Genomic DNA, 26,181 nt, shown 5'->3' with positions numbered 1-26,181 from the left:
GACAGTTTGATCCTCAACCTTTTAATCCTTTGCCAATATCAAGGTTACACAGCCGACATAATGTGTTGAAAGGGCAGATGGTCCGGGAAACAAGACTGCCTGTTTCTGTTTTGTTAGGTATTTGTCCATAATCCCAATCAGATGTGACAAAGGTTAACAACTTATCCCTTTAGCTCATGGAGGACCTAGATGCGCCCTCTGGAAACAGCTTTGTTGGTTCTGATGAAGGTAGGAATGAATCCGTCTGCATCATTTGATTGCTCTTCCTGTCTTCACGCCCGATCACCGTTCCGTTAATGCGGGTCCGGAGCCGAAGCCCCTACCAAAGGAGTCATCGTCGACTTGGCCTCGGCGGCATTCTCTCACTGCGTATTTCCCAAAGGTCGTTATGGATCGAATCTCTTACTTCTCACAAGAAGCGATTTTGCTTTTACCAATGAACTGTTTCTCACACCCTCCAACCACCCCTCCGTCGTTGCCCTCTTCTGTAACCTCCAGTCGTCCGGTTTAGAACCATGTATCCGGCTGTAGTCGGCCTGATCTAGCCCATTCCCCTCTCCCACAAGACCGGCAATATCATCGCCATCATCATGATGAAATCCCCTGCTATCCCAGTCCGGAGGCACGTCAGCCGGCCCCAGCCAGGCAGCTCCATCCGCAGACCAGATACCCCGGGACTGAGCTCTTCTCCTCCGCCGCCACAATCTCCCCTCACTTCAGTCCACTCCCCGATACGTGGTGCAAGTAACGGTTTCGATTTTAACTTCAACCTAGGAATCTCCGCCAGGGCCTGGGCTCGGAATCCCAATTCCGCTGCTTCTCACCAGCTTCCCTTCCCAATCCCGGAGCGTCGCCATGGCCTTCTCCCCACAACGGACGCGCGACGGCGGCTGCCGAAACGTGGCCCCCGATCCAACAGGCTTTACGGCCAGGCTTACATTGCTCGAGACCGCCATGTCAACTACGCCCCGACTGAGCGCTTCGACGACTGGCTAGACAACGTGGCAAATCTGTCGCTTGACCGTCATGGCGACACTGCGCCTGCGCCTGCTCCTTCTCCTGCTGTTGTGACCCAGGCCGGCAGCAACGAGGGAAAAGACGGCAAGGATGAGGCGCGCGAACCACTGGCAGCCAAAGTTTTCGAGAAGAATGGCGACGACAACATGAAGCGTAAATGTGTAGGTTTTCCCTTTTTCCATCCCAAGATCAGATCCAAAAAAGAAACTGATCTTCACACCGCCTTTTCACCCCTAGCCCTTCCTTACCAGGCAACCGACACTAACAATAATGGATCCCCATAGCCTTCCGAGGATAATGATGACGACACGGTCATGGACTCGAATCGGCCGCCGCCTCCCAAGCGCAGCCGCATTTCGAACACACTTCGTCGCACCGTGCATCGCATAGGCAGTGCAACTCATCTCAGCAGCCGTATCAGCTCGGTCGCTGATCATGATGCACCCTGGTCGGCCGCCGCTTCGTCTGTTACCCGCCGGGCCGCGGCTCTAGCCCAGAGCCTTCGGTCACGTACTGGGGCCCTGTCTCGTACGGGTTTTACTGGCGCTCCGCCCGGCTCGGAGCGCACCGTCAAGATCTGTCTTGTGGGAGACAGTGGTGCAGGGAAGACGGCTTTTGTCAAGTAAGTCCGTGCGCCGGGGTGGTGGATGATGTTGAAATGGTGCTGACATGTTGCCGTTTCGCGTCTCCAGCTATCTTGTCAATGGCTCATATACCGAGGTGAGACTCTTCTGTCCATGGGCGCCATCTTCATTGAGCTCACACCCGGATAATTCTAGACCGAACCCTCTACATTCCCAAACATCAGAACTGTTCAGTCGGCCACTGATAATGGCACTGTCGTCAACACTGAAGTCTGGGATCTCCCCGGCTCTATCGCTGACCAGCACAGCAGCCCACTGGTATCCAACTTTTTTCATGCCGCCATTATCTGCTTTAGCGTTGAGGACGTGGCCAACGTTGACACTATATTCGACACTGTAGGTGCCCACTCCGGAGATCCCAGCGCAAAACGGAGTTCTGACACATGCATGAAAAACAGTGGGCTCCCAAACTCCATGCGACTCTAAACGACCGGGTCGTCATGCTCCTCGCTCTCAAGCGCGATCTCCGCCGAGACTTCCCCGTCCTGGACCTCGCCTTTCTGCCGAGCAAGGAGTCGGTGAGCTATAGCACGGTATGCCCTCACACGCGCCTCCTTGCCTCTCGCGAAAGCGGCTTCTAACATTCAGGTTTCACACCACAGGGCAGCCAAGCCGCCGTCACTTTGCACGCGGGTGCGTATTGTGAGTGCTCAGCCAAAGAGGGCGACAACGTGCAGGGCGCTTGGGACGAGTTCATCAACCATCTCGTGGCTAGTCTCGAGGAACACGAGCAGAATCGTGCTAAGAGAAGTCGTGATGAAAAGGTTAAGGGCGCTGTAACCTCGACGCTGGATAAGGTTGGCTTGGGTAGGCTTGGGAGGAGGTTCGGAGGGTAGGAACTAGGAAGGCCTGGGATATGTACAATACAATACCATTTCCGGGTTGGGCTTCGTGGGTGCTGTTTGCATTTGTTACTCTGATGCTCGGGTGCTTGGGCATGATACCCAACTGATAAGTCACGATGGTTTGGCCCAGATCCTCCTTTTGTCAGGGGATCTAGCCAGGGAATGCAATTGTTGTTTGGGGCAATGTTGAAGAGGACGTTAAGGCTGTTCGCCTAGTAGCATGAGTAGGCCCCGAAAAACGAATGCCAAGTCTGATTTGGCCTTAAGCGAACTTTATGCGGGGAAAATTGGGGTTGCTCCAAGTTCCAACGTCACATTCCGCTGATGGCTTGGCGCTTCCTACATCAGATCAGATTAACGTTGGCTGATGCAACCTCGCTGCCCTACAGCACATCTTGGTTGCAAACCACCACTTGCGGGCATTTACCACCTCTACCGGGGCAGAAAATTGAAGACAACATACACATAGCAGCAAATGACCAAGCTTAGCCCCCAGAGGTGACCTCTCAGGTCAACCGCCGATCAAATCATCAGAGTTCAGACCAGCGCTCCGAATAAGACAAACAAGACAAATCGAGGGCCCTTGCTTGGCTTATTTGGCTCTTTTTTCCACACATTTGACTTACTTGCAAGACAATTTACGGGGAATTGGCTATTTGCCAAGGCGTTCGGAAGAGGTTATTCCAAAGCCAGGTCAGTACGGATACACACTACCTAAGTCCAGCGTACAGTTGGGAGGCGGCAGCGGCGACAAAGATGGAAGGTATATAGGCGTATATCGTCAGCTACCAAACAATGGGTAGGGCCAATCAAGGATGGAAAATACCACTAGCATGTAGGTGAACTAACAGATAGGTAGCCTAAGGTAGGTGGGGTGGCCAATGGAGGACGGAAAATATCACCACTATCCTACCCAACTGGGTAAAAAGTGGGTCATCCAAGACGAAGCAAACGCACAGGAGGCTCGAATTGACTTGTTTGGCTTGCCTAGAGCCAATTTGGCTTGACTGGCGGGTAGTCGGTTTGGCTTGGCTTGAATATTCTTGTCTTATTCGGAGCGCTGGTTCAGACCGGCTTACTGGACACAACCTCCATCCCGGATCGACAGTCGACACCATGAGCAGCTCAAGCCGGCGACTCAATGGCGGCGGCGCCAGCAGCTCCTCCTCCCCAACGCGCCCTCCGCGATCCGACAAGCCCTTTCCACCAACTCCGCGCATCGCCCCAGCCCCCGTCTTCCCCCCGACGCCGCCGCCGCTGCACATCACGATCCGCTTCAGCACCTCCCTTCCCGACCTGCACCTCGACATCCCCTCGCCGCACGAGACCACCGTCATCGCGCTTAAGCACCTCATCCGCGGCCGCCTCGCGCTCTTGGACGACACTACCACCACCAGCGCACATAAAGACCAGGCCGCCGACCCAACCCACCCGTCCCGCGCCCGCCTGCGCTTCATCCACAACGGGCGCATCCTGCCCGACGCCTGTGTCCTCAGCGCCGTGCTCAAAGCCCCGCCCCCGCCTCCCCTGTCGCAGCATGCGCATGAGCACCCGGAGCGGGTGGACCGCAAGGGCAAAGCCCCCGTCGGCGCGCCGCCGCAGCAACAGAGGGTTTTTATCAATTGTAGTATAGGGGATTCACTGTCTGAGGAGGAGTTGGCGGAGGAGGAGATAGCGGCGTCGGCACCTCCGCCTACCATCACCACCACCACTAGCAGCAGTGCAAACTCTGTACTTCCATCCCCCCTTTCAACACCCACTCCTCGGAATGGTATACAAGCCGGGCTACAACCGCCGCGCTTAACCATCCCCACCCCGCACCTGCAAAACCACCCCCACCCCCAACCCACCAACCACCCCGAGCAACACCACCACCAACAGCACCACCAACCACTAGGCTTCGACCGGCTCCTCCAAGCCGGCCTCTCCCCCCCAGAAATCTCCGTCCTCCGCGCCCAATTCCGACGGATCCACACAGCCCGCTACACCCCCGAGGACATGCCCTCGCCCGACACGCTCCGCAGGATGGAAGACGCCTGGCTAGACTCCAACTCCAACACCTCAACTTACCCCACCACCACCACCACCACCACCGGCACCACCACCGAGGACTGGGCTGGCGGCGAAGATCCGGTGACAGAGGACGTGTACGGGCTGAGCGCGGTCGCGGGGCCGTTGATACGGGGCATGCTGATGGGGTTCGTGTTCCCTTTGGGGGTGATCGCGTGGGCGGGGAAGGAGGAAGGGTTGTGGAGTAGGAGGATGCAGGTGTTTGTTGTGTTTGGGGTGCTGTTGAGTGTTTCGGTTGGGGTGGTGAGGGGGTTGACTGGGGAGGGGTAATTCTCTTAATTAATGTCCATGGTTTTTGGTGGTAGAGTTAAGAGGTCAAAGGGCGGTACGAAGTATAGATGGGTGGGTGGGTGATGGTTTGAGTGTATGATATTGGTATTGGTTTGAGATGATACCCTCTCTGGTTTGAGCAGCGATAGAATAACGTACGAGTGGATCGTGGAATGGTTGAAGAGCGAAGAGCACGCCGGGCCGGACCTAATAGCGGTTGTGTAGAATTGATGGCTGGCAACGGAGCATCGCTTGTGGAAGGAGACGGGCAGATAGATACCATAGCAACCGCCATCTACCAAATCCAAAGATATTCCAGCCCCACGAGCAGCTACTAGTACTTCCGCTGCCCGGCTGCCGATACACTCCCACTACAACTACCTAATGTACTACACAATACTCTGTCTAATACGTACGCTGACTCTGACATGAAAGCCCGTGGTATGCTTTTCCCAACCGGCCGACCAAAACTCCAATATCCATAACCTCACATAAACGCCTTGATGCATTGCATTCCCCCTGCCCGCTCACAGGTACAGACTGTTGAACGACACAATGTCGCGGCGGATCTTGGTCAAGCTCAGCTCAAACTTCTCCTTGAGCTCCTCGCTGCCCATGACCTTGGCCGCCTCGGCCATCTGCCGCAGGAGCTCCTCCAGCCGGCGGAACAGGCGGATCAGCGAACCCTCATATGCATTCGTCATTTTGCTACACATATATCAGTTAGCCATCCACCACTAGTATCAACCGGAAGGGAAAAAATGGAGGGAACTCACCATATCTCCGAAAACGGCCTTCCATTCGCCCACGCCAGCACCGTCTCCATCAGCTGCCATTTCAAACTCTCCACATACTCCTCCTCATTAACATCCAGCTTGCTCTCGGCGCTGACTTTGGCAATGATGCGCGCCTGCGCCTGGATCTCGCGGAAGGGTTTCGACAGGTTCTCCTTAAGCGCCTGCGTCTCAACCTTCTCGTCAAAGATGAAGACGCTCAGCACCGACGCGCACATTTCGGGCGTGAGCTCGTTGAAAAACCGGTTGAAGAGCAGCTCAGCTAGCAAAAGCTCGTGGCCCTCGGTCGACGAGATCTCGCACGCGACACGCGCCTTCATCTGCACCACCTCGGACTCGTTGATGAAGCCCAGCCGCCGCAGGACGCGCTTTCGCGACTTGAGCTCGTCGAGCTGCGTCACGCTGCGGGCCTGGGCGATGGCCTTCTTTGTCTTCTTGATATTTTGCTCCAGCGCGAGTTTGGCCACGTACCTCCCGTACAGCTCGTCGAGTAGAGGCGAGTTGTGCAGCGGATTGGTCATGAGACGGGACTCAAGCACCTCGATCTTGCGCAGGAGTTTCTTGAACGACTCATCTTTGATGCCCATGCCTTCGATCGGGTCCAGGATTGGGATGCCATCCGGGAACCGCCGTTGGACTTCCTTCAGCATCTTACCCACCCTCTTCTCTTCCTCTCGGTACCGAACATCGTCGGGGATTTTCAGGCGGACTTGACTCAAGGCCTTGATACTATTGGCAAGGCACGGAATCACTGCCCACCGGCCCTCCCCGCCAGGCCTCGCTGGCAAGAGGCCCTCGGGCACCGCGGTGTCATTCTTGACATCGCGGTTGAACTCCTTACTGTCCCGGGATATGCTGACCAAAACGTCTACAAAGTAAGATTCTTGTGGGGGCCAGTCAGCCTTTTCGTTTCTATCGGCCTTGCGCTCCCTGAAATCAATGATGACGCCCCAGCCAAAGTCCGTACCGCCAGGGGTTTCGATATGCACCAGACGGCCGGGTTGCAAAAACGGCCTGCTGTTGTTCGGGAGCTGGATCGCTGCAATCATATCCTTGCTGAACTCATCGATCTGCGTGCGGAGATCGTGGTAATCCTTGACCGTGCTCTCGTCGGGTATGAGCAAGCTGTTCTTCTCCTGCTGCAAAGTCAACAGTTCCCGCTCAAGTTGCGGTAAGCTGTGGGCGGTCTGAAACTGGAAGAAGCACCGGTCGAGCATGTACTCGGGGGATATGGCCTCGATACGCAGGAGGTTGAGGATCATGTTGTAGCCGAGGTGGAAGGCTGAGTTCAATTTGTCTTGCTGGCCAACGACAATGCTCCGCGCGGTGTCCGGTTCAAGCTTGTCGTCGACCATCATGATGACAATACCTCGATCATCGAGACCACGACGGCCGGCTCTGCCTGCCATCTGGATGTACTCGGACGAGGTGAGCGGTCGGCGTTGTACGCCGTCCCATTTGGTGACCTGCGTGAAGACGACCGTCCTGGCAGGCATGTTGAGACCGATGGAGAAGGTCTCGGTTGCGAACAAGACCTTGATCAGGCCTTCTTGGAAAAGTATTTCTATGGCCTCTTTGAGGATCGGCAGGAGGCCAGAATGATGAACACCGATGCCTTTCCGCAACAACGGCAAAATGTTTGTAATTTGAGGGAGATTTTTGTCCTCCTCTGACAGCTGATTCAGTGCGTTATCAAAAACCGTGTTGACCATGGCTTCCTCGTCCGGTGCGTTAAACTTCATGGACGAAGTCTTCAGCGCCATCTGCTCGCACTCGCGTTTGCTGAAGTTAAAGACGATGACTGGCTGGAAGCTCTTCTTGATAATCATTTTAATGACCTTGGCGATGTCGGAGAGCTCCTCCGAGGCGTCGCCGCCTTTGTTCGTCCTCTTGTTCTTCCCCCTCCCCTTTTGCTTGGCGTTCCAGTCCGCAGGGTCCGATCCCTTGTTAGCCTCAATTAAGGACATGGCCTGGTTGAAATTGGCCTCCTTGAAATTTCCCTTCTCGTCCACGATAAGGTATATGCCCTTTCCACCGGCCGGGAAGAAGTAGTTTTGTAGCGGAGTCGGCCGGAAATCAGTGTAAACGACGTGGCAGGCCTGCCGGTGGATCTTGGCAATCCACTCGGCGAACTGGAACGCATTGGGGATGGTGGCCGAGAGGAATACATATCTCACCTTGTCCGGGAGGAGGATGATGGTTTCCTCCCAGACCACGCCCCGTGTCTTGTCTCGCATGTAGTGGATCTCGTCAAAAATGACCCAGGCAACCTCGCGCATGATCTCGGAGCCACGATACAACATGGACCGCAGAATCTCGGTCGTCATGACGAGACAACTTGCGGTTGGATTAATGGTAACATCGCCCGTCATCAGACCGACGTCGCCAAACTCGGCCTGGAAATCGCGGAACTTTTGGTTGCTCAGGGCCTTGATGGGACTTGTGTAGATGACCCTCTGGTTCCGCTTGAGGCACTGGGCAATGGCATACTCGGCAACGACCGTCTTGCCAGCACTGGTATGGGCTGAGACGAGCACGCTTTCGTCGCGCTCAATCGAAGCAACAGAGAGACTCTGGAACGGGTCGAGCTTGAACGGGTATGTACGTGCCGGGTCTGCGGGCGGCTTGTGTTCTGATAGGGGTATGTACTCGTAGTCAAGACCGGGAGGCAGCGCGACCTGGTGCTGGATATTGTGAGACAGGACGAGAGACTCTCCTGCTTCTGTGGATGGGGCAAAGCCATGGGCGGCAGTGAGTTTCCGTGACTCGGCTGTCTCGAATGTGTCGGTGATGATGGGCTCGGCCTCGTCTTCCAACTTTAGCCTCTTGCTCTCGCCTTGGCCTTGATCTGTCGTGTCTGTCGTTGAATGACCGTTGGCACCCGCCAAGGTCTCGTCAGGTTTGGGCGCACCTTGCTCCCCGTTGTCGGCGCCATCCGTCATTTCGACATCGGGATTCGCCTTGCGCTTCTTTGGGGGGCGCGGCTGCTCCGAGAAAACGTCGAAAAGATCATCCATATTTGCGACTGGCGGTCCTCATGTGTATGCTAATTGCGTCGCTAACTGATTTTTGTTGTGCCGAGCAGAAGGGGGCAGCTGTGCTCTCTTTAACTGCCCAACTGGTCAACATCAAAATGCGGCGGCTGGTGGTGATACTGATGCGGCTTGATAAAAAAAGTCGTCGGGTTGACTATCGCCCCACTTTTCTGCCACTCGCTCTTGCCTCCCTGGTGACTGGTCGCATTTCACAATTCACCTGTGCAGGGCTTGGGCGGTGAGGCTTGGCGGGGAGAGAAGCGGCATGTGAGCGGAAGGCCCACTTGTATTCATGTATGTAAATTACAATATGTACCTCTGCAGCTTTGAAAGTCATTGCTTTGCTAGATACCAGAGGCGTGAGGATGTGAGAGTTATGGAAGTGCGATAAATCCATTATCTCAGAGATTTGTCTCTCTCTTCATGTTATATATGGCCGCCATAGCGGGTTGAACTTTGTAAAATTCAGTTAAAGAGTGCCTTTGCCCTTTGTACAGGTACATACAAGTACAGTACAGTACAATCCCTACATAGAGGTATGTACTACCTCAGCATGCCGCAGTCTTCTTGCCTTGCTATGCATTTGGTATTGGTATGACACTATAGTCGATGTCCACATAACATTCCTGTTCCTTAGAGAAATGGGATTCATCTGAGCTGGAGCACCCGTTCTAATCTCATGGCACCGTCTCCAAGTCCAAAGACTCCAAACAGAACCGGAGTGGGTCCAACTGTCGCTGCGATTCTGCTAACGTTACACTAAAATGTACAATACACATGCGGACCCGCATCCAAAAACAAATTTATAGGTAGGACAGACCGACAGAGCAACTCAACACTGTCATCTGTTGGGGAGTTTCAAAGCTGGACTGGGCCGGCATTCACCAATCTCTTTATACGGAATCACCACTCTCCATCTTAGGTATCCGGCCGGTGCAGTTCAGGTACGACAATGGCGTCCCTCAAGCTCAAGCTCAGCAACCGATCTCCCAAGCAGCCCATCAAGAACCTGCCGGCTTCGATCGAGCTCCCCCACGATGCTACCGTTGAGGATGCCAAGATTGCGATTGCCCGCCAGATCGGCTTCAGCGACTTCAACCGTGTCGGTCTCTACGGCCCCTCGGCTAGGTCGACTCTGAAGAACCGCAAGGCACTGATCCGCGACGAGACCGAGGTCATCTCGGCCGGCGAGCTCGTCGTCAAGGACTTGGGTAGGTCGTCCAAGCCGTCTCTAGCACCCTGAATCGGTCCTAACACTAAGACACATAGGTCCCCAAATGGCCTGGCGCACTGTCTACGTCATCGAGTACTTTGGCCCCCTTCTCTTCCACGCCGTCGTGCCCCTGGTCCGTCCGTACATCTACCGCATCCCGCCCTTCGTCTACAAGAACGAGGCCGAGACGCCCATCCGGCAGGTGCAATGGCTGCTGCTTGTGCTGTTCTTCGTCCACTTCCTGAAGCGGGAGTATGAGACCATCTTTGTCCACAGGTTCTCGGCCAACACCATGCCCGCCTGGAACATCTTCCGCAACTCGGCTTTCTACTGGCTCATGTCCGGCCTGATCTGCGCTCTGGACATCTATGCCCCGGGCAGCCTATCAGACCGTGACGAGCTCGGGCTTCTCGACTACGTGGGACTGGCCATGTTTGCGATTGGCGAGACGTGCAACTGGATCGTCCACCAGCACCTCGCGACTCTGCGGAAGCCCGGCGGCACGGAGAAGGGCATCCCTAACTGCATTGGCAGCAGCCTCGTCACCAGCCCCAACTACATGTTCGAGGTGCTCGCTTGGGTCGGCGTCATCCTGATCAGCCGCAGCTGGGCCGTGGTGGCTTTCATTTGCACGGGCATTCTGTACATGCGTAGCTGGTCGCGGGGCAAGGAGAAGGCGTTGCGCAAGGAGTTTGGCGACCGGTACAAGAAGAAGCGGTACACGATGCTGCCGGGCCTTATTTGAGTTTGGTTGCTCTGTGATGCTTGGGCAGCGTGTAATGAGAAGGAGAAGCGCCGGTGCGCTCTCCGTAGGTTGGTCGAGGTCCTGCCCGTGTTTGTTATGCCTTTAAGCAGGCTGTATAACTATGCAAGCTTTCCGAATCGAGCGTTGACTTTACCTCATGACCAGTCGTTACTCATAAATCGTGACATCCCAAGCATGCTCTTTTCTACACCTCCTGGTGTACTTCACGGCGAGAAGGCGACTCTGGCAATGGCGCCATCTAGGTCCCTCACCACCACCACCACCATCATCATCTCTCATAACCACATCACCTCCCTCACCCCTTTCCTCCTCCTCCTCCTCCTCCTCCTCCTCCTCCTCCTCCTCCTCCTCCTCCTCTCCCGTCCAATCACTCCCCTCATACCCATCACTCCCTTCATAACTATCCCTCCCATCCCCCTCCCCTTTGTTCCCATTAACCAACCTCAAAGTCTCCTCCAAAATAACAAACTCCCTCTCCAGCATCTCGGCCCAGTTCTGGACATTCCCAATCTCCTTGATCTTCCTCGCATGTGTCTCGGCGACACGCGCCAGCCGATCATTTTCCCTTCGCAGTCCGTCAACCGCCCGCGCCACATCCCGCTCCTGCCGCTCAATTGCTGCGTTGTTGGCGTGCAACAGTGCTGCGCGCCCTGTCAGTTCCCGGTCTACCAGGTTTGACATGGATGCTAGCACTGCTGTGCGGGCTTGTTCGATTTCTGCTTCGTTGCGTTGGGTGTGCTGCTGGGTGGTATGAGGGGAGGGTTGCCATGAAGAGGTGGAGCGGGGTGCTGGTGGTGGTGGTGGGCCAGGATGGGATTGGAAAGAAGGTGGGCGGTGTTGATTCTGATGATGGAGTTGATACGCTTGCGCTTGCGGTTGCGATTGAAATTGAGGATGCGGTTGGGAGGAGGTTGAGGCGGCGGCGGACTGGGCTGGGGAGGGGTTGACGAGGGTGGCCGTTGTAGCTGTTGCCGTTCCAGTAGCTATTGACGATGTTGCCGTTGCCGTGGCCGTGGCCGTTGCTGTTGAGGCGGTGGAAGAGGCGACAGACGGGGAGGTCAGTCCTGCTGCTCCCTCCGGCCACGATGTCGCTTCAGTTCCTGCTCTGGATCGCAGACTGGGGAGGATGGAACTGAAGATGCTGCTGGGTTTTCTCGCATGACTGCTGCTACTGCCGCTGCCGCTGCAGCTGACGACAGAAGCAGATGTTGCCGTTGCATGGGTGCTGCTGACGGCGGGCGCAGCGGGTTGCGCCCGGCTTATAGACGCGGCGCTCAGAAACATCGGAGCTGATGCCGATGAAGCCATGTTCAGTGAGCTCAATACCTGATTAATCTCTGAGAAGTGAATGTAAAGATGGTCGCTTGTCAAATGCGCATATGCCTAACACCTCGCCGATTAAATTCTGTCGCCGCTATGAGTTTGAAGTACCGCAGTTGACGGTTGATGTAGCTGCGATGAGGAGACGTCCAATGTGATGGTGATGCGGGGATCTCGGTGAGTAGCAACACCCGGAGCAACCCCAGATCAAGCATGTGACCAGAATCTCTCCTCTCTTCAATGGCGCTGCCCGGCCAACATGTTTACAATTCAAATCAACCATAAGTTCAACGCTATGCCCGATTTATTCGCTTCGAAATAAATCACTTCCACCAAGACCGCCTCGACGAGTATGTACCTCCACAATATCTCGAACAGTACACAACCAAGGTATCCTTGCAGCAGCTATTTCGTCTCAAACAACCGTCTTACCGTGCCCTAAGTAACCCTGCCCATCACACATTCGAGAGATCCGCACCCAGCCAAAGATCAGCCGTGAACTCCAACGCCGCTTTATCCCATGACCGGTCTCCCCAGCCAGATGCTCCGCCCAGAACAATGATAGTACAGCCCTTCTATGAGATAGCCTCCTCTAGAATCCGCCCACTTTATTGCCAGTGTTCAACCGAAACGGCAATGGCCCCAACGGGCCCCCTCCTGGTCCCGGACTGAGTGCAGAAGATGGCGTCAAGATGCCATCCGTACTCCCCATCGAGTTCAGACTCGCCGTGGTCAAACTCGCGGTTGAGCTCGAGTTCATCGTGCCTGTCCGGGACATGCCCAAGCCTCCCATGGCCAACAGCGTATCGGTCCGCTCATACGGGCCTCCGCCAAACATCGAGGCAAACGATGCGCTCTGAGGTGTCGATGGGACGGTGGCTTGGACGGCTGGACCAAGGGCCGCGCTCTGCGGGGTCATGGGCAGCGGAGTGCTAGACTGCGCGCTGTAGGGGCTGGCGATCTGTTCAGGTCCCGATTGGCGCGCAAAGTAGGCCCACGGCGAAGACATCATGAGGTCGCACGTCTCCTTCATACTCTGCTGGATGGGCCGTAATCTGGCTTTGATGTCGATAGGAAGCTGTATGTCGTTCTGCAACGACTTGATCTTCTTAACGAGTTCGTACCACGAATCCATGAAGCTGCTGCACATGCGCCAGAACGACTGCCGCGTCCGGATGCCGGGCTCTTTTAATTTGATTGTTGACAGTTTGGCCTTGAGCGCCTCCGTTTGCTGGATTGCCGTGTTGCACTTGGCAACGAGTGCTCTCCAAGCCTGCACCACATGCTCGGGTGAGCGCACCCCGATCGCGCTCCGCATCGAGGACATGAACTGCGTGTTCATCGGAGGCAGAATGCGCATCACCAGGTCCGTTGTCTTTTGCAGGGAGAGGAATATCCGCTCAAAAGCGCGGTCCTCTTCAGTGAAATCGGCAGACAGATTCCGGGCACCCGAGGTGCTGGTAGAGGCGAAGGACTCGCCAGATCGCGGCGTGACGGCACTTACTGTCGCTGTCCGAATTGATCCGTTCATCTCGGGCACCGAGACATCGGTAGCGACTCGCAAGTTGCTCGGATTGTAGACGAAAGGACTGTTGCGAGGCTTGCCATTTGCAGCGGCCCGCTCGATTGTCGGAGTGACCGAGTTCTCACGCGAGTGAGGGCGGAGCGTGTCCCCCGGGTCCGGCCGGGCCGGAATGGGAAGGGAACGTTGGCCATCCTCGAGTGTGCCCTGTAAGCATGTTGCGCGCAGCTCCATGACGCTGTTGTAGAGCTGCGTCAGCAGTGTCCGTATATACCGCGGATCACCATTGTCCAGGAACTGGTCGACATTGGTCATCAGGAGCGAGCACACGTGAGTGTAGGCGTTGATGAGGGTCAGACAGGCTCTCTGGACGTTCTCATTCTCCCGCCGCCCGTCCCCGTCCTCTGCAGTCTGGTCGTGCTTCTGTATCTCGAGTTCCAATTGCTCAACGTGGGCATTGGTGTTGTAAAAGACAATCTCTAGATTTGATCGGCGGGTCGTGCCGTCATTGGCCAAGCCAATCAACATCTGGATCATGGGGTGAATCTGGAAGATGGAATAGAGAATGCCCTTGGCAGCCTCCAGAACCGGATCTACAACCTTGGATTCGCGGCGCCGCTCCGGCAGAACCGAGAGCCTGCGGATATACACAGGCCGTTGCAAGGCGGGATCGGCCGGGCTGCCCGAACTCGGGCTCTTATTCTGTGCGGCTGCAGCGCTTCCTTGCATTGCCGAACCATGGCTGAGGCCCCGGTAATGGCTGAGCCGGTTGTTTCCTTCAATTTCTTCTAGCGTACTAAGTTCCGAAGGCTTCCTGGAGACCATGCCCATACGTCGGGATCGACTTTCTGACCGTTCTCGGCTTGAGGTCTGGACTATGGTCTCTGAATTGCTGCGGAGGCGCTCGTTTGGGTTGCCAATGGTCAAGGGCATGACTCCTGGCCTGCGCTGGGCCCCGTTTTGCTGCGATAAGCCACGGAAGTGCGACCGAGTCGGGATCGGCGGAGGGCGCGGTAGGGCTGGAGATCGGAGGTCCGAAACATCGCTGCCGTTCACTTTAATCGGGAATCGGCCACTAAACACTCGCTTGATGGTCGGCCGGGGTGTCTCGGCGCCCTCAGATGCGCCTTCACTAGGCGAATCCAAGGCACTGGTCGCTTCTTGCTTCAAAAACTTCTTTATGACCGCAGCCACCTCCGTCAGCTCGCCTTCCCCCCCACCCGGCACCTGCAGTACCTCTATGGGTGGGAACTTGAGAGGATTCCCCTCTAACTTGATCACAGAGAGAGACGGCATATCGGCAAGATATAGCGGCAGGTGAGTGATTTGGTTTTCTGCCACGGACAACACTTTGAGCGACGATAACTTGACGATTTCTGGCGGTAAAACCTGCAACATGTTTCGCCTTAGGTCAAGAATTTCGAGCGATTTGAGATCGCAGAGCTAAAACCCGCCAAGTCAGCTGCCGTGAACTTCGGATGGCACCAAGTGCGAGGCTTACCGCGACGGGAAATTCCTTGATTTTGTTCTGCCTCACATTGAGATAGCGCAGTGATGTGCATTCCGAGAACCGCGCGGGAAACGTCTCGAGGTAATTGTGCGACAGTGCAAGGCTGATGCAGCAGGGTTAGCAGAGGACTAAGAAAGCACAGGCAACGAGCCATACCGCTCCAATTCGTCCTTTATTACGTCCACAATCTCCTCGGGTAGCTCGCGAATCTTCTTCCTGCTCAGGTCGATAGTGAGGCCATAGCCAAGGTTCGTCTCCAGCGTGTTGCTGACACCGCTGGCCTCCGCCGCCTTGTTTTCGTTCTCCCTGGCAGCACGCATCGCCTTTTTTGCCATGGCGAGCACTTGGCTGGGGGAGACAGGCTGGGACGCCGAAAGGTTCGAGTTCGACGGCACATTTCGAAGGCTGGGTACCGGAGGTGGAGGGGGCGGATTCGCGAATACAGCCCGACGGGCCTGTGCCGGATTGTCGGGCAGGCCGCGAGGGAAGTCCATCGAAGCCATCATCACCATATCAATTGAATCCTCTCTCGCTGCTCAGCAAGGCGGTGCGAAGGCACAGCTGGAGAAGCGCACAGATTCGCGTCTCGACAGCGCCGTTTGAATGTCTCGTGCAACCGGATGGACAGATATTTTCTCAGGTTGGCGGGCGAGTCGGTGACAGCCGGTTAGACGGGCTCATGGCGAGACCAACCTCTTTGCGGTTGGGACTGGGATGTTAGCGAGTATCTCAGGCGGTGAAGTGCAAAGAGTCGGCCAACCTGAGGCTCACGTCCGACAGCGCGTTCCTCGTCGGCGTCCGGTCGCGGTAGCAGTCGAAAGGGTTTTGATGATAGAATTGCAAGCAGCGAGCCTAGGGATCAAAATTGAGCTGGCTCTGTGCGAACTGCTGCGTTCCCGTCTCTGGCCCATGTCAGGTTGCAACCTGCAAGAGCCCCCAAGATAGGGGTCAATGTAGAGGCACTGCTGGGGGTGCACGTCGCAAACCGACAGGGGTCGGCCCGCCCACCAAAAACCACTGGAACCTGCCGGGGCGAGGCATGAAGCAGTCGGTCGGCTCAGGCTGCCCGGAAGGCACCCCGCTTTTCCCGCTCGCGATTTCCTGAGTCGTTGCATTAGGGGTGCATGTAAGCTCCCAAGGCAGTCCTGGGCAGGCACGAAACACGCTTCTCGGCGGGGATTATGGTACACGAAAAGCTGCAAGGGACAGAGTCTACGGACGACGACGTCACCACGAGACCACAAGAGCAGGTGAACGCTCCAGTAACGGTCGCTGGCGGCTGCACTGATTGGCTGCAATGGCGATGCTACAGAAGAAACAGACGACCACAAAACATCAGAGTTGACAGATGAAACCAAACATTGGCCGCGAAGGCCTTGCTATGGATAAGGAATGAGTCTGGGCACCGGCTGACTGGCCTTTCTCTCCCAGTCAGTCTTCTCCTGCACTGCCTGCCCACTCGTTGGGCTGCGCAGTCTTGGTAAATGAATCCGTAGCTTGCTCTCCGCGGAATGCGCGGATACGCCGGGCAGCGTAACCGAGCCGAGGATGGGTCAATATATATCTGCTGAATACGGACAATAATCAACATGCTGTGAAACCCTCGGCTGCAAAGGTTCTCCTGGCATTGCAGTCAGCTTGACGTTTGGAGAGAGCCCCTTTATCGGCTGTGGTACGATATAGGTAACTACCGTATGGCAGACTTGGAGAAATTCGGATTTCAGCTCCAGTGTTGGAATTGATAGTGTTTGACATTAGTTATACCCTAACCCTTACGGAGCAATCAGATCATCAGGTTTCAAGCTGCGAGCAGAGGCACTTGCAAGCTTTGGTGCCGTATATAACTCCATAGTCTCGATCCTCGCTGTCGGGTGCTCCAGGCTAATGCACTGCAGTGTTGATTGCATCGACGTCCATGCAAAGCTGGATTTTGAGCGCGTCACTAATCCATCAGCGCCGGGCGCACATACGCCGAAGGCCTGAGAACTTAGATTGAACTAGAAGCACAGTGTCAAACCCAAGACTCTTTGCACGTTGAACAACATGAAATTCAACAAACCTGGACTTTCAAGCGACGCGATACTCAGTCTCGCCAGTCCATGGTCAAAAAGACCACGAAATGCGACCGTTATAAATCATGAGTTCGATGCCTTGTAGCACTATGAGGGTCGATTCATGCTGTGAATCTTGGAGAACATACAGCCATGCCCCTCGCGAGGAGCGACTCTGTCCAGGATATTGATTTTACCCTCCGACGCCAGTTCAACAAGCAAGCATTTAGGTACGATTCAATTTTGAATCACAATCCGGCATCTGGAAGCAGCAATGTTAACCCAGTTGTAGACCGTTTCAGCGAGAGATCATTCTCGCCGCCCTTGATGGCAATGATGTCTTCGTTCAGGCAGCCACCTCGTTTGGCAAGAGCCTGTGCTTCCAACTTCCCGCCGTGATAGACCGAGGGAGTACGTCTGCCATACCCTCAGGCTGATCAAGAGCAAACGATATGAACTAACATGATGATCAAGTCACGATTGTCATATCTCCCCTGTTGAGTCTTATGGTAAGCTGCCGGCTTGGTTACGGGCCCTTGGGCAATGCTCACATGGTGCAGATGAACCAAGTTGAAGCCCTCCGCGCAGCAAACGTAGACGCCCGCACTCTCAACAGCAATACGCCCATGGCCGAACGGGACTACATCTACCAGGACCTCTCCACAGGCCATCCACTCACACGCCTCCTCTACGTAACTCCGGAGCTTTGCTCGGGCGACCACTTCCGGAAGCGCCTGCGGTTGGTCCACGAGCAAAAGGAACTGGCCCGCATCGTTGTCGATGAAGCGCACTGCATCTCGGAATGGGGCCACGATTTCCGCAAGGATTTCAAGCGCCTCTCCTGGTTCCGCGAGACCTTCCCGGATGTGCCCATGATGTGTCTCACGGCAACGGCCAACGGGCAAGTCCGGCGGGATATCCTCGCCACCCTCGGCCTGGACAAGACGCCCGAAAGGCTGAAGAATTTCACCATGACGGCTCACCGCCCCAATCTGCACCTCGAAGTGCGCTTCACGAGTGACGAAGCCAATGACCGTTACGACGATTTTGTCTCGTGGTTGAAAGGAGTGTATGCGCGCAGAGGGGCACCGGATCGAAAGCCGGAGCTGGATTCCGCCGGTGAGCGCGTCGAAAACGTGCCGGGTATCATCTATACCCTCTCGCGCGACGAGTGCGAGTCGCTTGCGGCGGCGCTCCGTACAGACGAGATCGGCGCGCGGCCGTTCCATGCCAAGCTGCCCAAGGAGGTCAAAGAGGAGACGCTGGCGCGCTGGATAGCCAACGAACCGGGGTACGACATTATCGTTGCTACCACTGCATTCGGGATGGGCATTGACAAAGAGAATGTGCGCTTCGTGGTCCACTGGCGGCTGCCGAAGAGCTTTGAGGGCTACTATCAGGAGGCAGGCCGGGCTGGACGCGACGGGAATGCGAGTTATTGCTTCTTGTACTACGCGCGAGAGGATAGGGACCGCGTCTGCAACATGCTGATGAGGGACGGCGCGTGGGTAAGAGATGGGAGCGTCGATGCGAACAAGCAAGCAAGGATGCAAAGTCTGAACCGGCTGGTGGCCTACTGCGAGGATACAGATAGCTGTAGGCACGCGGCGATTTGCAAGTACTTTGGCGAAGTGCAGGTGCCCGAGTGCGATTACGCTTGCGATTGGCACAAGGACGCGCCGGGCTTGAAGAGGAGGATGATGAGGGGTTTGGCGAGCGAGGAGTGGGTTAGCACGCAGCGAGAGGAGGGAGCGTATGATGGATACTGGAGCGATTAGGCTTTGTTTAGAGTACCCAATGATACCCACTTCATAATCATCATAGCCGTCATTTCACCTCAGATCCTCCTCTCGTACAGCACAGCCCTATCGCTCCTCCCCAAGCAGCTCCGGCCTAGTTTTGATCATGTCTTCCAAATTCCTCTGCCACTGCAGCCACACCATCCCCTGCAGCACGGAATCACTCAAGTCATCCAACTTGCCAACCGCTGTCCTCTTCACCTTTTCACCCTTCTTCTCCCGCCGTGCCTCCTCCTGCCTCAACTCCCCCAAAAAGGCCCTTGCCATCTCCCTCGCCTGCTCCGTCTGGGGAATGACCAACCCTTCCCCATTCCCATCCCCATCCCCTTCAACCGCCGCCAACCACCGAGCCAACAACTCCACCTTACCACTTTTCAACAACCGGTACGACGCCGCCGCACTTTTCCTCCCCTTTCCCATCCCCATCCCCATCACACCCTCGCTTTCACTTCCCTCGCCCTGAACAACGCCGTCCGGCGCAGCAGCAGCAGCAGTAGCATCACCAAGACTCGGAGGGGGGAACAAAAACCCTGTCACGGCCTTGGGCACGACGGGGTACACTCTCCCTTCCCCGCCAAGCGCGGCAAACACGGCGTGGAGCATGGCCTCGAGGGTATTAACGCGCAGCGTCCACTCGTACACGGCCGCGCCGCCCCCCGTGCGGTACCGCTGCCGCTCGATGAGGATGTGTGTTGGGTTGAGAGGGAGCAGGTGGGTTTGAACTAGGTGGAGGGTTAGAGAGGCCATGGCGGTTGGGGAGAAGGCGTCTGCGTCTGCGTCTTTTTCAACCGCCACTTCCCCTGCATTTTCTGCTGCGTCTGATTGCAAGGTGGCGGCGGCGGCGGCGGGGATGTTGGTGGTGGTGTTGGTGGTGATGCTGGTGAAGAGAGCTGGGGAGGTCAGGTCCAGGCGGTGCCAGGCGTGGAGGTGCACGGGGATCCAAGGGGCGGTTGTTGCTGATGGTTGTTGTTGGGATGGTGGTGGTGATGGTAACGGTGGATGGGCTGGGGTGAGGAGGCTAAAGGCAAAGTTCCTCAGGCCGAGGTCGATGCTCAGGATCCGGGCTGTTGAGGGCACGGGGCGGAATTGGCGTGCGGCGAGGCGCAGGCGCCGGGAGAGGACGGGCTTGGTTCCGGATTTGGGGAGACCGCATGAGGCACAGAGGGCTTGGAGGTCTGCGAGGGACCCGGGGACTAAGGATGGTTTGGGCATATTGGATTGGATGGGATGAGAGTCAAAAGGTGAGTGGTGTGTAAGGAGCGCTACATCCGATGATCCGACCTGCTTGAATTTGGATGCCTAGGGTGTGACAATTGTAGTCTATTCGTCTATCGATGCCATTCGAGTTTACATTTGACCTTGACTGCTGTCTACCCAGCCAGCATTGCGATGTAGACCGAATTGGTTGTGTTTCCCGGTAGAAAGATTGTGAGTAAACAATCTCACCAGAACTGCAACATGAATTGATCGGACGGATGCCGGCGGCAACGAGATTTGTCACTCACCCCTGCAATGACGCTGCCGGATTTCTCCGTCCTCGGAGAGGTGGGGCATCAGAGGGGCCTCGGCCGGCGAAGTCCCCGAAAACTCGCAGTTTGCGACTCAGGTGCCTCAGGCGCTTAGCTGAGCAACTCACATAAGGTAACGCCCACTTCCTTTCATGCAATATCCATCCAGTTGTTGAAAGGGAATTTGGAATACTAGGGCCCAAATACGGCAAAGCTAGTGGACGCGGTTCTCGTAAGCCCGCTCCATCGCGTAATCAGCTCCAGAGTCTTCGCTGCATCCCACTGGATTTGTCACAAACACTCGTATTGGACCAGATACACGTACATAATCCCTCCTACCCCGCGAGACAGCCTGGTTGCGCCTCCCTCAGCGCAGACAGATACCCCCTCCATGCAATCCTTTTCCCTTTTCGCTAGACGTTTCCTCCTCTCGTCTAGAGCGCCTACAAACCGCATCACCATTCTCTCCAGACACTTTTCCGTAACATCACTCGCCATGGCCCCAATCTCCAAGGAGACCGATTTCCTCGTAATAGGAGGCGGCAGCGGCGGACTTGGAGCTGCCCGTGCGGCAAGCGCAAGGTACGGGGCGAAGGCTATGGTTATCGAGGGCAAGCGGTTAGGAGGCACATGTGTCAACGTGGGGTGAGTGTTGGACAATTCCCTCTGTATGCAAAAACGGACTGCTGACAGTACCGTGCACAGGTGCGTCCCCAAAAAGGTGACCTTCAACGCCGCGGCCATCGCCGAGACGATTCACCAAGCCAAGTCGTATGGCTTCAACGTTCAAGAGACGGCCCCTTTCGACTGGAACACGTTCAAGAAGAAACGGGATGCATACATCCAGCGGCTTAACGGCATCTACGAGCGCAACCTAGCCAACGACAAGGTCGAGTACGTGCACGGCTGGGCGAAGCTGCTGTCGCGCAACCAGGTTGAGGTGACGCTGGACGACGGCACGAAGTCGGTGGTCAACGCGAAGAGGATCCTGATCGCCGTCGGCGGCAACCCAACGATACCGCCGCAGATCCCCGGTTCTGAACTGGGTACAAACAGCGATGGCTTCTTCGACATCGACACCCTGCCAAAGAAGGTGGCGCTCGTAGGCGCGGGGTACATTGCAGTCGAATTCGCGGGCATGTTCAACGCGCTCGGTGTCGAGACACACTTGTTCATCCGCTACGACACCTTCCTCCGGCACTTTGACCCGATGATCCAGGAAGGCGTGACCAAGGAGTATGAGCGGCTCGGCATCAAGGTGCACAAACGGAGCGCGGCGAACCGGGTGGAGAAGGACGAAACGACGGGCAAGCTTACGATACATTATACCGAAGGAGATAGTGAGGGTGTCGTGACGGATGTTGACCACCTGATCTGGGCGGTTGGGCGCACGCCTGCAACGAAAGGTCTTGGGCTGGAAGAAGCCGGCGTCAAGGTCAATGAGAACGGGTACATCGTGGTGGACGACTATCAAAACACCAACGTCGAAAACATTTACGCTCTTGGCGATGTGACCGGTCGTGTGGAGCTTACACCGGTTGCCATTGCTGCCGGGCGCAAGCTGGCTGCGCGGTTGTACGGCCCTGAGCAGTTCAGGACAGCCAGGCTGGACTACGACAACATCCCTTCGGTCGTCTTCGCACATCCGGAGGTCGGATCGATCGGGCTGACGGAGCCGCAGGCTGTGGAGAAGTACGGCCGCGAGAATCTGAAGATTTACAAGACCAACTTTACGGCAATGTATTATGCTATGATGGACCCCGAGGAGAAGGGCCCGACGAGTTACAAGTTGATCTGCGCGGGACCAGAGGAGAAGGTGGTGGGCCTGCACATCATGGGCCTGGGCAGCGGCGAGATGCTGCAGGGCTTTGGTGTTGCGGTCAAGATGGGCGCGACCAAGGCGGATTTTGACAATTGTGTCGCTATCCACCCGACGAGCGCAGAGGAGCTGGTGACGCTGAAATAGAGTCGCTGAGCGTTTAGTTTCTCGTATATACCATAGATAGACTTTGCTAATCTACAAGCTGTTGAGTTTGGAAAGTTTTAGAACAGTGAGGCAGTTCAGAATTCAGAACAGTCAAGCAGTCCAGAAACAGTGCTGCTGTTGTATCCCCCGCTTACGTAATAACCCCCCCTTGGATCTACTACAGCCGTCCATTCCCCCTTCCACGCAAAAAATCACACCACCTCAATCCGAGCTTCGATCCATTGTGGAGCTCCCGACGGACGTCACAACCGCACCCGCAACCAAAACCAAAGCTCCAGAATTCACCTCACCTCAAGCCGCATCACCACTGCACCTCACACCCAAACCACACTCAGTCACCACTGAGTCACCACCCACTCCACTCATTCAAGGTAAGGTACCCAACCTCTCCCGAGTCCCAATCCAACAATCAATCAATTGATCGCCCAATATCCCTCAATTGCAATCGCGCAACTTGAACCCTCAACTAATAAACATGAAAACGAAAACAGATGCTGCTCACCCGCGCAACCGCAACCGCCGCCTCTGTCCGCGCAGCGACAGCCCGCCAAGCCCGGGGCTTCCACACCACCAGCGCCCGCCTCTCGTCGCCGTACCACTACCCGGAGGGCCCGCTGTCCAACCTGCCGTTTAACCCGCGCAAGAAGGGGTTTGCGATCAAGTACTGGGCGTTTTGTGTGACTGGGTTTGGATTGCCTTTTGGGATTGCCGGTAGGTCCCCCCTCTGTTCTTTTTGAATATTGGGTGTGTTGGGTGGGGAGGGAAGGGGGGGAGTGTGAAAGGTGGTATACTGTTGGGAGGGGTATACTGTTTGGGGGGGTTCTGTGGTTCGGTTTTATGGAGGGGTGGTGGTATAGGAGAGAAGGAATAAGGGGGCAATGATGATGATGATGCTAACGGATACGGCGTGCAGTGTGGCAGACTTACCACCCGGCTAAGTAAGCTATCCGAATGTCGTCGAATGTTTTTGAATCTTGATTGGGAGGTGGCGGGATCCGACGGAAGGGACGGTGAACTCGATGCAGCGAATTAGGGATGACTAGGCGAGGGAGCGTCAGGGGAACCGCGCGAAAGCGGAGTGTATCATACGCGGAACGCCGATAGAGTATACAGCCGGACGACAGTCTGTTTTCCTTGGGTCAGGATCTGGCTCGCGGGTCATCCACGGTTCTTGATTCTCAAGCTTGGTATCGATCCATATGCGAGGTTCTGTCTCGTTTACAGTGGACGGTTGAACCGTACGTTCTGTTCGGACTAGGCCGGGGCTATCGCCATCATCCAACGGAGGCGGACTCGAGATCCATTTGAACACGACCATACTGATTTGGAAGACCTGACGCAACACAGCACAGCCTGTACGGGTAAGATGCTCATGCTCTAATACATCTCGCCAACGACATACAAGCCTTTCTTGGAGAGTTTATGATGAGCAGTCACTGGCGCGGTAAGAGAAGAACATGACCTCAATATGCACTTACATTCAAGGTGTTAAAGGATAGTAGAGTAGCACATCAAGAGGTGGGGGGATAAGGAGCAGAGGAAATAAGCGTAGGTGATTAAGGGGTAAGGGGATCACATCTCACATTTGCAGTCATTTACTAGGAGAGTTCAGAGAAAAGTCGCTAATATTGCTAGCCTATGCTAGATACCGGTCAGCACCATCGGTCGACTCGGGCAGTAGTGCCCTCTGCGCCAGACCGGTCCGACCCAAAAACCCAGATTCCCAAGATCCATTCCGTTCCGGACGCCAAAACTCCGCCGCGTCCTTCCTCCAACCATGCCCAGAGCCTGTATGCTGACAGTCTGATTAGGCTCGTTAAGAATGTGTGTGTCAGTATGCCCACCAGCGCCTCTTGTCCACCTCATCGTAACCCCTAAGGGTCCGCTCCGGCAAGAGGATACCGTGCAGTGACGGGGGTGGTGGGGAGGTCAAGTGCTTACCAGGGCAAAGGCGCCATAGCCCGCTCTGCGGCCTCTAGGAAGTTGTCGACAGAGCTGAAGGGCCTAGTGACAGTGTCTAGGAAGCTGTCGAAAGAGGCAAAGGGTGCAGCGGCAAGGTCACGAACCTCTTCCTAGCGATAGTGACGTCCTCCGACGGCGGGTGGGCGCCCGAGGGGGAATTCGTTTTTTATGGCCAAAGGCTCGGTGGCTTTGTCGAGGAAGCTTGCAAGCTTGTCACCGGCGTACTTCATCACGGAGCCGGCTTTGGCGAGCTTCTTGGCCCAGCCCTTCTTGTCGTTGCGCTGCGGTTCGGGTTCGTCGTTGGGATTGAGAACCCATCCCTGACTGATTTCGTCCGCTTCGTCTTCGTTGTCGTCGTCGTTGCGCGAGGAAGTCCTGTCGCCAGAGGCACCTGCTTTACGGTCAGCAGCTGGCTTGTCCTCCTTCTCGAGGGGGGACTTGCAGTCCTCGGAGTCAATGAGCTCCTAGCCCATGGTGTCCTCCTTGGCTACAAACTGTACCTTCTTCTTCTTCGCGAAAGGTGCGAAGAAGTCCTCGATGATGTGAAGGTCCTCGTCATCGACGGGCAGGAGATTTGAGATCGGGATCATGTTGCGAGGCATGATCATTGCCGTTTGTCGGTGTTGGTGTTGGTGAAGTCGATGGTCGCTCCTCACTGGAAGGTATGCTGGCAGTGATTCGTCGATTCGGCAGTAGTCGTTGGTGGTAGTTTTTTCTTCCAAAGTTGTAGTTTTGCTGCTTTAGAAGTAGTCGTTTGAAGGTTTGAAGGAAGAGAAGAAGAGAAGAAGAGGAAGAAGAGAGGAAGAAGAGAGGAAGAAGAGAGGAAGAGAGTTTCTAAGGGGGTCGAGAGAATTATCCTTCTATATATACCCATTCAGGGGCGAGCGTTCAACAAATCCAGGTCGGTGACGATTGTATGCCACGGCGAACAGCTTGGCTGCTCGATGGACGCGTAGGATCACGGGACTACTTGAGGGCTCGTCACGAGGGTTCTCCGTTCGTTGAGGACAAGAAACAGACTATCTAGTAACCTCAGACGGCCCAGCTATTCCCAGATAGCCTAGCTATGGCGGTTGTCTGTAGGATATGGCTCGCCTGGGTAAGGTAGATCGAGAGTCAGGACACTCTAGGTAAGCCCGGCTTGGAGGAACTGCCCTCTTTATTACTGCTACGAGTACTGTTAGCATATCCCATCAGTTTGCTCACAGAGCGACGGCTGGTGTACATAGGTACCTATGAAAGCGCTTGTTCAGCAAACCTGACGCATGATCTTCTCCTCGTTCTTAACATTGGAATTGAGGGCAACAAACTGCAAACTCTAGAATCTAGCAGCCAACCGGCTTAGATTGCTCGGGCTGAGACTATGGAGCCGTTACCATACTAGTAGTACTAGGGGAAAGGGGTCATTTGCCACCACGTGCATCTGAGATGCCTGGTATCTTCGATACAGGCGAGGGAGTATCAATGCCATTCTCAACGTTGATGCAGACCGCAAACGGGGATATCATGATGGCCATCGGGGCATCAGTATGACACTGTGACCCTGCTGTCGACACTGCTCATCATTGTTTACCTCGCTTGCATCAAACATGTCGACCTGCCTGTGACGGTGTTAGCAATTAGAGATGCCCCCTTTCCGGCACCTAGTTTACACTCTTTGGGGCTTGCTAGGGTCGATGAGTACCCAGTAGTTTCCCCCTGTTGTTTAACCCGAATAATTACTATAGCTTTGTGAAGTGAAAGTAAAGAAGGCAAGGAAGTGAATGCGGTGATTGTTGCCCTCAAATTTTTATGGTTTTACGGAGGAGGAGTAATTGTTCTGAGTATGGTACCTCGAGGCTAGGCTTGTATGCGTCTATGCGAACTTA

At 55.5% G+C, this 26,181-nt stretch overlaps 11 protein-coding genes across 11 annotated transcripts; 5 read left to right on the top strand and 6 right to left on the bottom strand.

Moving 5' to 3' along the window:
- The first annotated feature begins 22 nt into the window (after nucleotides 1-22).
- On the top strand, nucleotides 23-2,768 carry N656DRAFT_826987 (P-loop containing nucleoside triphosphate hydrolase protein). The gene is made up of 8 exons (XM_064818493.1): nucleotides 23-117; nucleotides 174-228; nucleotides 775-1,178; nucleotides 1,302-1,639; nucleotides 1,710-1,737; nucleotides 1,797-1,997; nucleotides 2,060-2,194; nucleotides 2,264-2,768. Exons 2-8 carry the CDS (start codon nucleotides 177-179, stop codon nucleotides 2,495-2,497), a joined length of 1,392 nt encoding a protein of 463 aa, XP_064673436.1. The 5' UTR covers nucleotides 23-117; nucleotides 174-176; the 3' UTR covers nucleotides 2,498-2,768.
- A 739-nt stretch (nucleotides 2,769-3,507) lies between these two features.
- Nucleotides 3,508-4,846, top strand: N656DRAFT_747311 (uncharacterized protein; the record flags this gene model as incomplete). The annotated part of the gene is made up of 2 exons (XM_064812938.1): nucleotides 3,508-4,277; nucleotides 4,404-4,846. The coding sequence occupies exons 1-2, from the start codon at nucleotides 3,623-3,625 to the stop codon at nucleotides 4,844-4,846; spliced, it is 1,098 nt and encodes a 365-aa protein (XP_064673435.1). The 5' UTR covers nucleotides 3,508-3,622.
- Nucleotides 4,847-5,373: 527 nt separating this feature from the next.
- Nucleotides 5,374-8,657, bottom strand: N656DRAFT_702381 (antiviral helicase; the record flags this gene model as incomplete). Its single annotated transcript, XM_064811022.1, has 2 exons — nucleotides 5,374-5,554; nucleotides 5,623-8,657. 2 exons carry the CDS (start codon nucleotides 8,655-8,657, stop codon nucleotides 5,374-5,376), a joined length of 3,216 nt encoding a protein of 1,071 aa, XP_064673434.1.
- An 810-nt stretch (nucleotides 8,658-9,467) lies between these two features.
- Nucleotides 9,468-10,795, top strand: N656DRAFT_775843 (uncharacterized protein). The gene is made up of 2 exons (XM_064814514.1): nucleotides 9,468-9,886; nucleotides 9,945-10,795. The coding sequence occupies exons 1-2, from the start codon at nucleotides 9,628-9,630 to the stop codon at nucleotides 10,631-10,633; spliced, it is 948 nt and encodes a 315-aa protein (XP_064673433.1). The 5' UTR covers nucleotides 9,468-9,627; the 3' UTR covers nucleotides 10,634-10,795.
- Nucleotides 10,796-10,949: 154 nt separating this feature from the next.
- Nucleotides 10,950-11,419, bottom strand: N656DRAFT_702342 (uncharacterized protein; the record flags this gene model as incomplete). The annotated part of the gene is made up of 2 exons (XM_064811012.1): nucleotides 10,950-11,005; nucleotides 11,056-11,419. Coding segments are annotated over 2 exons (420 nt in total), but the record flags the coding sequence as incomplete, so codon positions are not given.
- Nucleotides 11,420-12,566: 1,147 nt separating this feature from the next.
- Nucleotides 12,567-15,500, bottom strand: N656DRAFT_703117 (uncharacterized protein; the record flags this gene model as incomplete). Its single annotated transcript, XM_064811077.1, has 3 exons — nucleotides 12,567-14,939; nucleotides 14,998-15,109; nucleotides 15,163-15,500. 3 exons carry the CDS (start codon nucleotides 15,498-15,500, stop codon nucleotides 12,567-12,569), a joined length of 2,823 nt encoding a protein of 940 aa, XP_064673431.1.
- Nucleotides 15,501-15,620: 120 nt separating this feature from the next.
- Nucleotides 15,621-16,216, bottom strand: N656DRAFT_404143 (uncharacterized protein). Its single transcript, XM_064809542.1, has 2 exons — nucleotides 15,767-16,216; nucleotides 15,621-15,715 (listed from the first exon to the last, which is right to left on the bottom strand). The coding sequence occupies exon 1, from the start codon at nucleotides 16,119-16,121 to the stop codon at nucleotides 15,774-15,776; it is 348 nt and encodes a 115-aa protein (XP_064673430.1). The 5' UTR covers nucleotides 16,122-16,216; the 3' UTR covers nucleotides 15,621-15,715; nucleotides 15,767-15,773.
- A 688-nt stretch (nucleotides 16,217-16,904) lies between these two features.
- On the top strand, nucleotides 16,905-18,879 carry N656DRAFT_404152 (ATP-dependent DNA helicase). Its single transcript, XM_064809543.1, has 3 exons — nucleotides 16,905-17,287; nucleotides 17,350-17,468; nucleotides 17,532-18,879. Exons 1-3 carry the CDS (start codon nucleotides 17,211-17,213, stop codon nucleotides 18,833-18,835), a joined length of 1,500 nt encoding a protein of 499 aa, XP_064673429.1. The 5' UTR covers nucleotides 16,905-17,210; the 3' UTR covers nucleotides 18,836-18,879.
- Nucleotides 18,880-18,922: 43 nt separating this feature from the next.
- On the bottom strand, nucleotides 18,923-20,068 carry N656DRAFT_795547 (mitochondrial resolvase Ydc2; the record flags this gene model as incomplete). The annotated part of the gene is made up of 1 exon (XM_064817427.1): nucleotides 18,923-20,068. The coding sequence occupies one exon, from the start codon at nucleotides 20,066-20,068 to the stop codon at nucleotides 18,923-18,925; it is 1,146 nt and encodes a 381-aa protein (XP_064673428.1).
- A 792-nt stretch (nucleotides 20,069-20,860) lies between these two features.
- N656DRAFT_816149 (uncharacterized protein) lies at nucleotides 20,861-23,320 on the top strand (the record flags this gene model as incomplete). Its single annotated transcript, XM_064818394.1, has 5 exons — nucleotides 20,861-21,009; nucleotides 21,070-22,315; nucleotides 22,515-22,727; nucleotides 22,843-23,062; nucleotides 23,265-23,320. 5 exons carry the CDS (start codon nucleotides 20,861-20,863, stop codon nucleotides 23,291-23,293), a joined length of 1,857 nt encoding a protein of 618 aa, XP_064673427.1. The 3' UTR covers nucleotides 23,294-23,320.
- A 1,103-nt stretch (nucleotides 23,321-24,423) lies between these two features.
- Nucleotides 24,424-24,915, bottom strand: N656DRAFT_766141 (uncharacterized protein; the record flags this gene model as incomplete). The annotated part of the gene is made up of 2 exons (XM_064813455.1): nucleotides 24,424-24,777; nucleotides 24,814-24,915. The coding sequence occupies 2 exons, from the start codon at nucleotides 24,913-24,915 to the stop codon at nucleotides 24,424-24,426; spliced, it is 456 nt and encodes a 151-aa protein (XP_064673426.1).
- Between the last annotated feature and the right edge of the window lie 1,266 nt (nucleotides 24,916-26,181).

Source organism: Canariomyces notabilis (assembly GCF_033297395.1).
Source record: "Canariomyces notabilis strain CBS 508.74 unplaced genomic scaffold N656scaffold_3, whole genome shotgun sequence".
Taxonomy (NCBI): domain Eukaryota; kingdom Fungi; phylum Ascomycota; class Sordariomycetes; order Sordariales; family Chaetomiaceae; genus Canariomyces; species Canariomyces notabilis.
The sequence above is the reverse complement of the archived record's forward strand: the minus strand, read 5'-3'. Positions and strand labels throughout refer to the sequence as shown.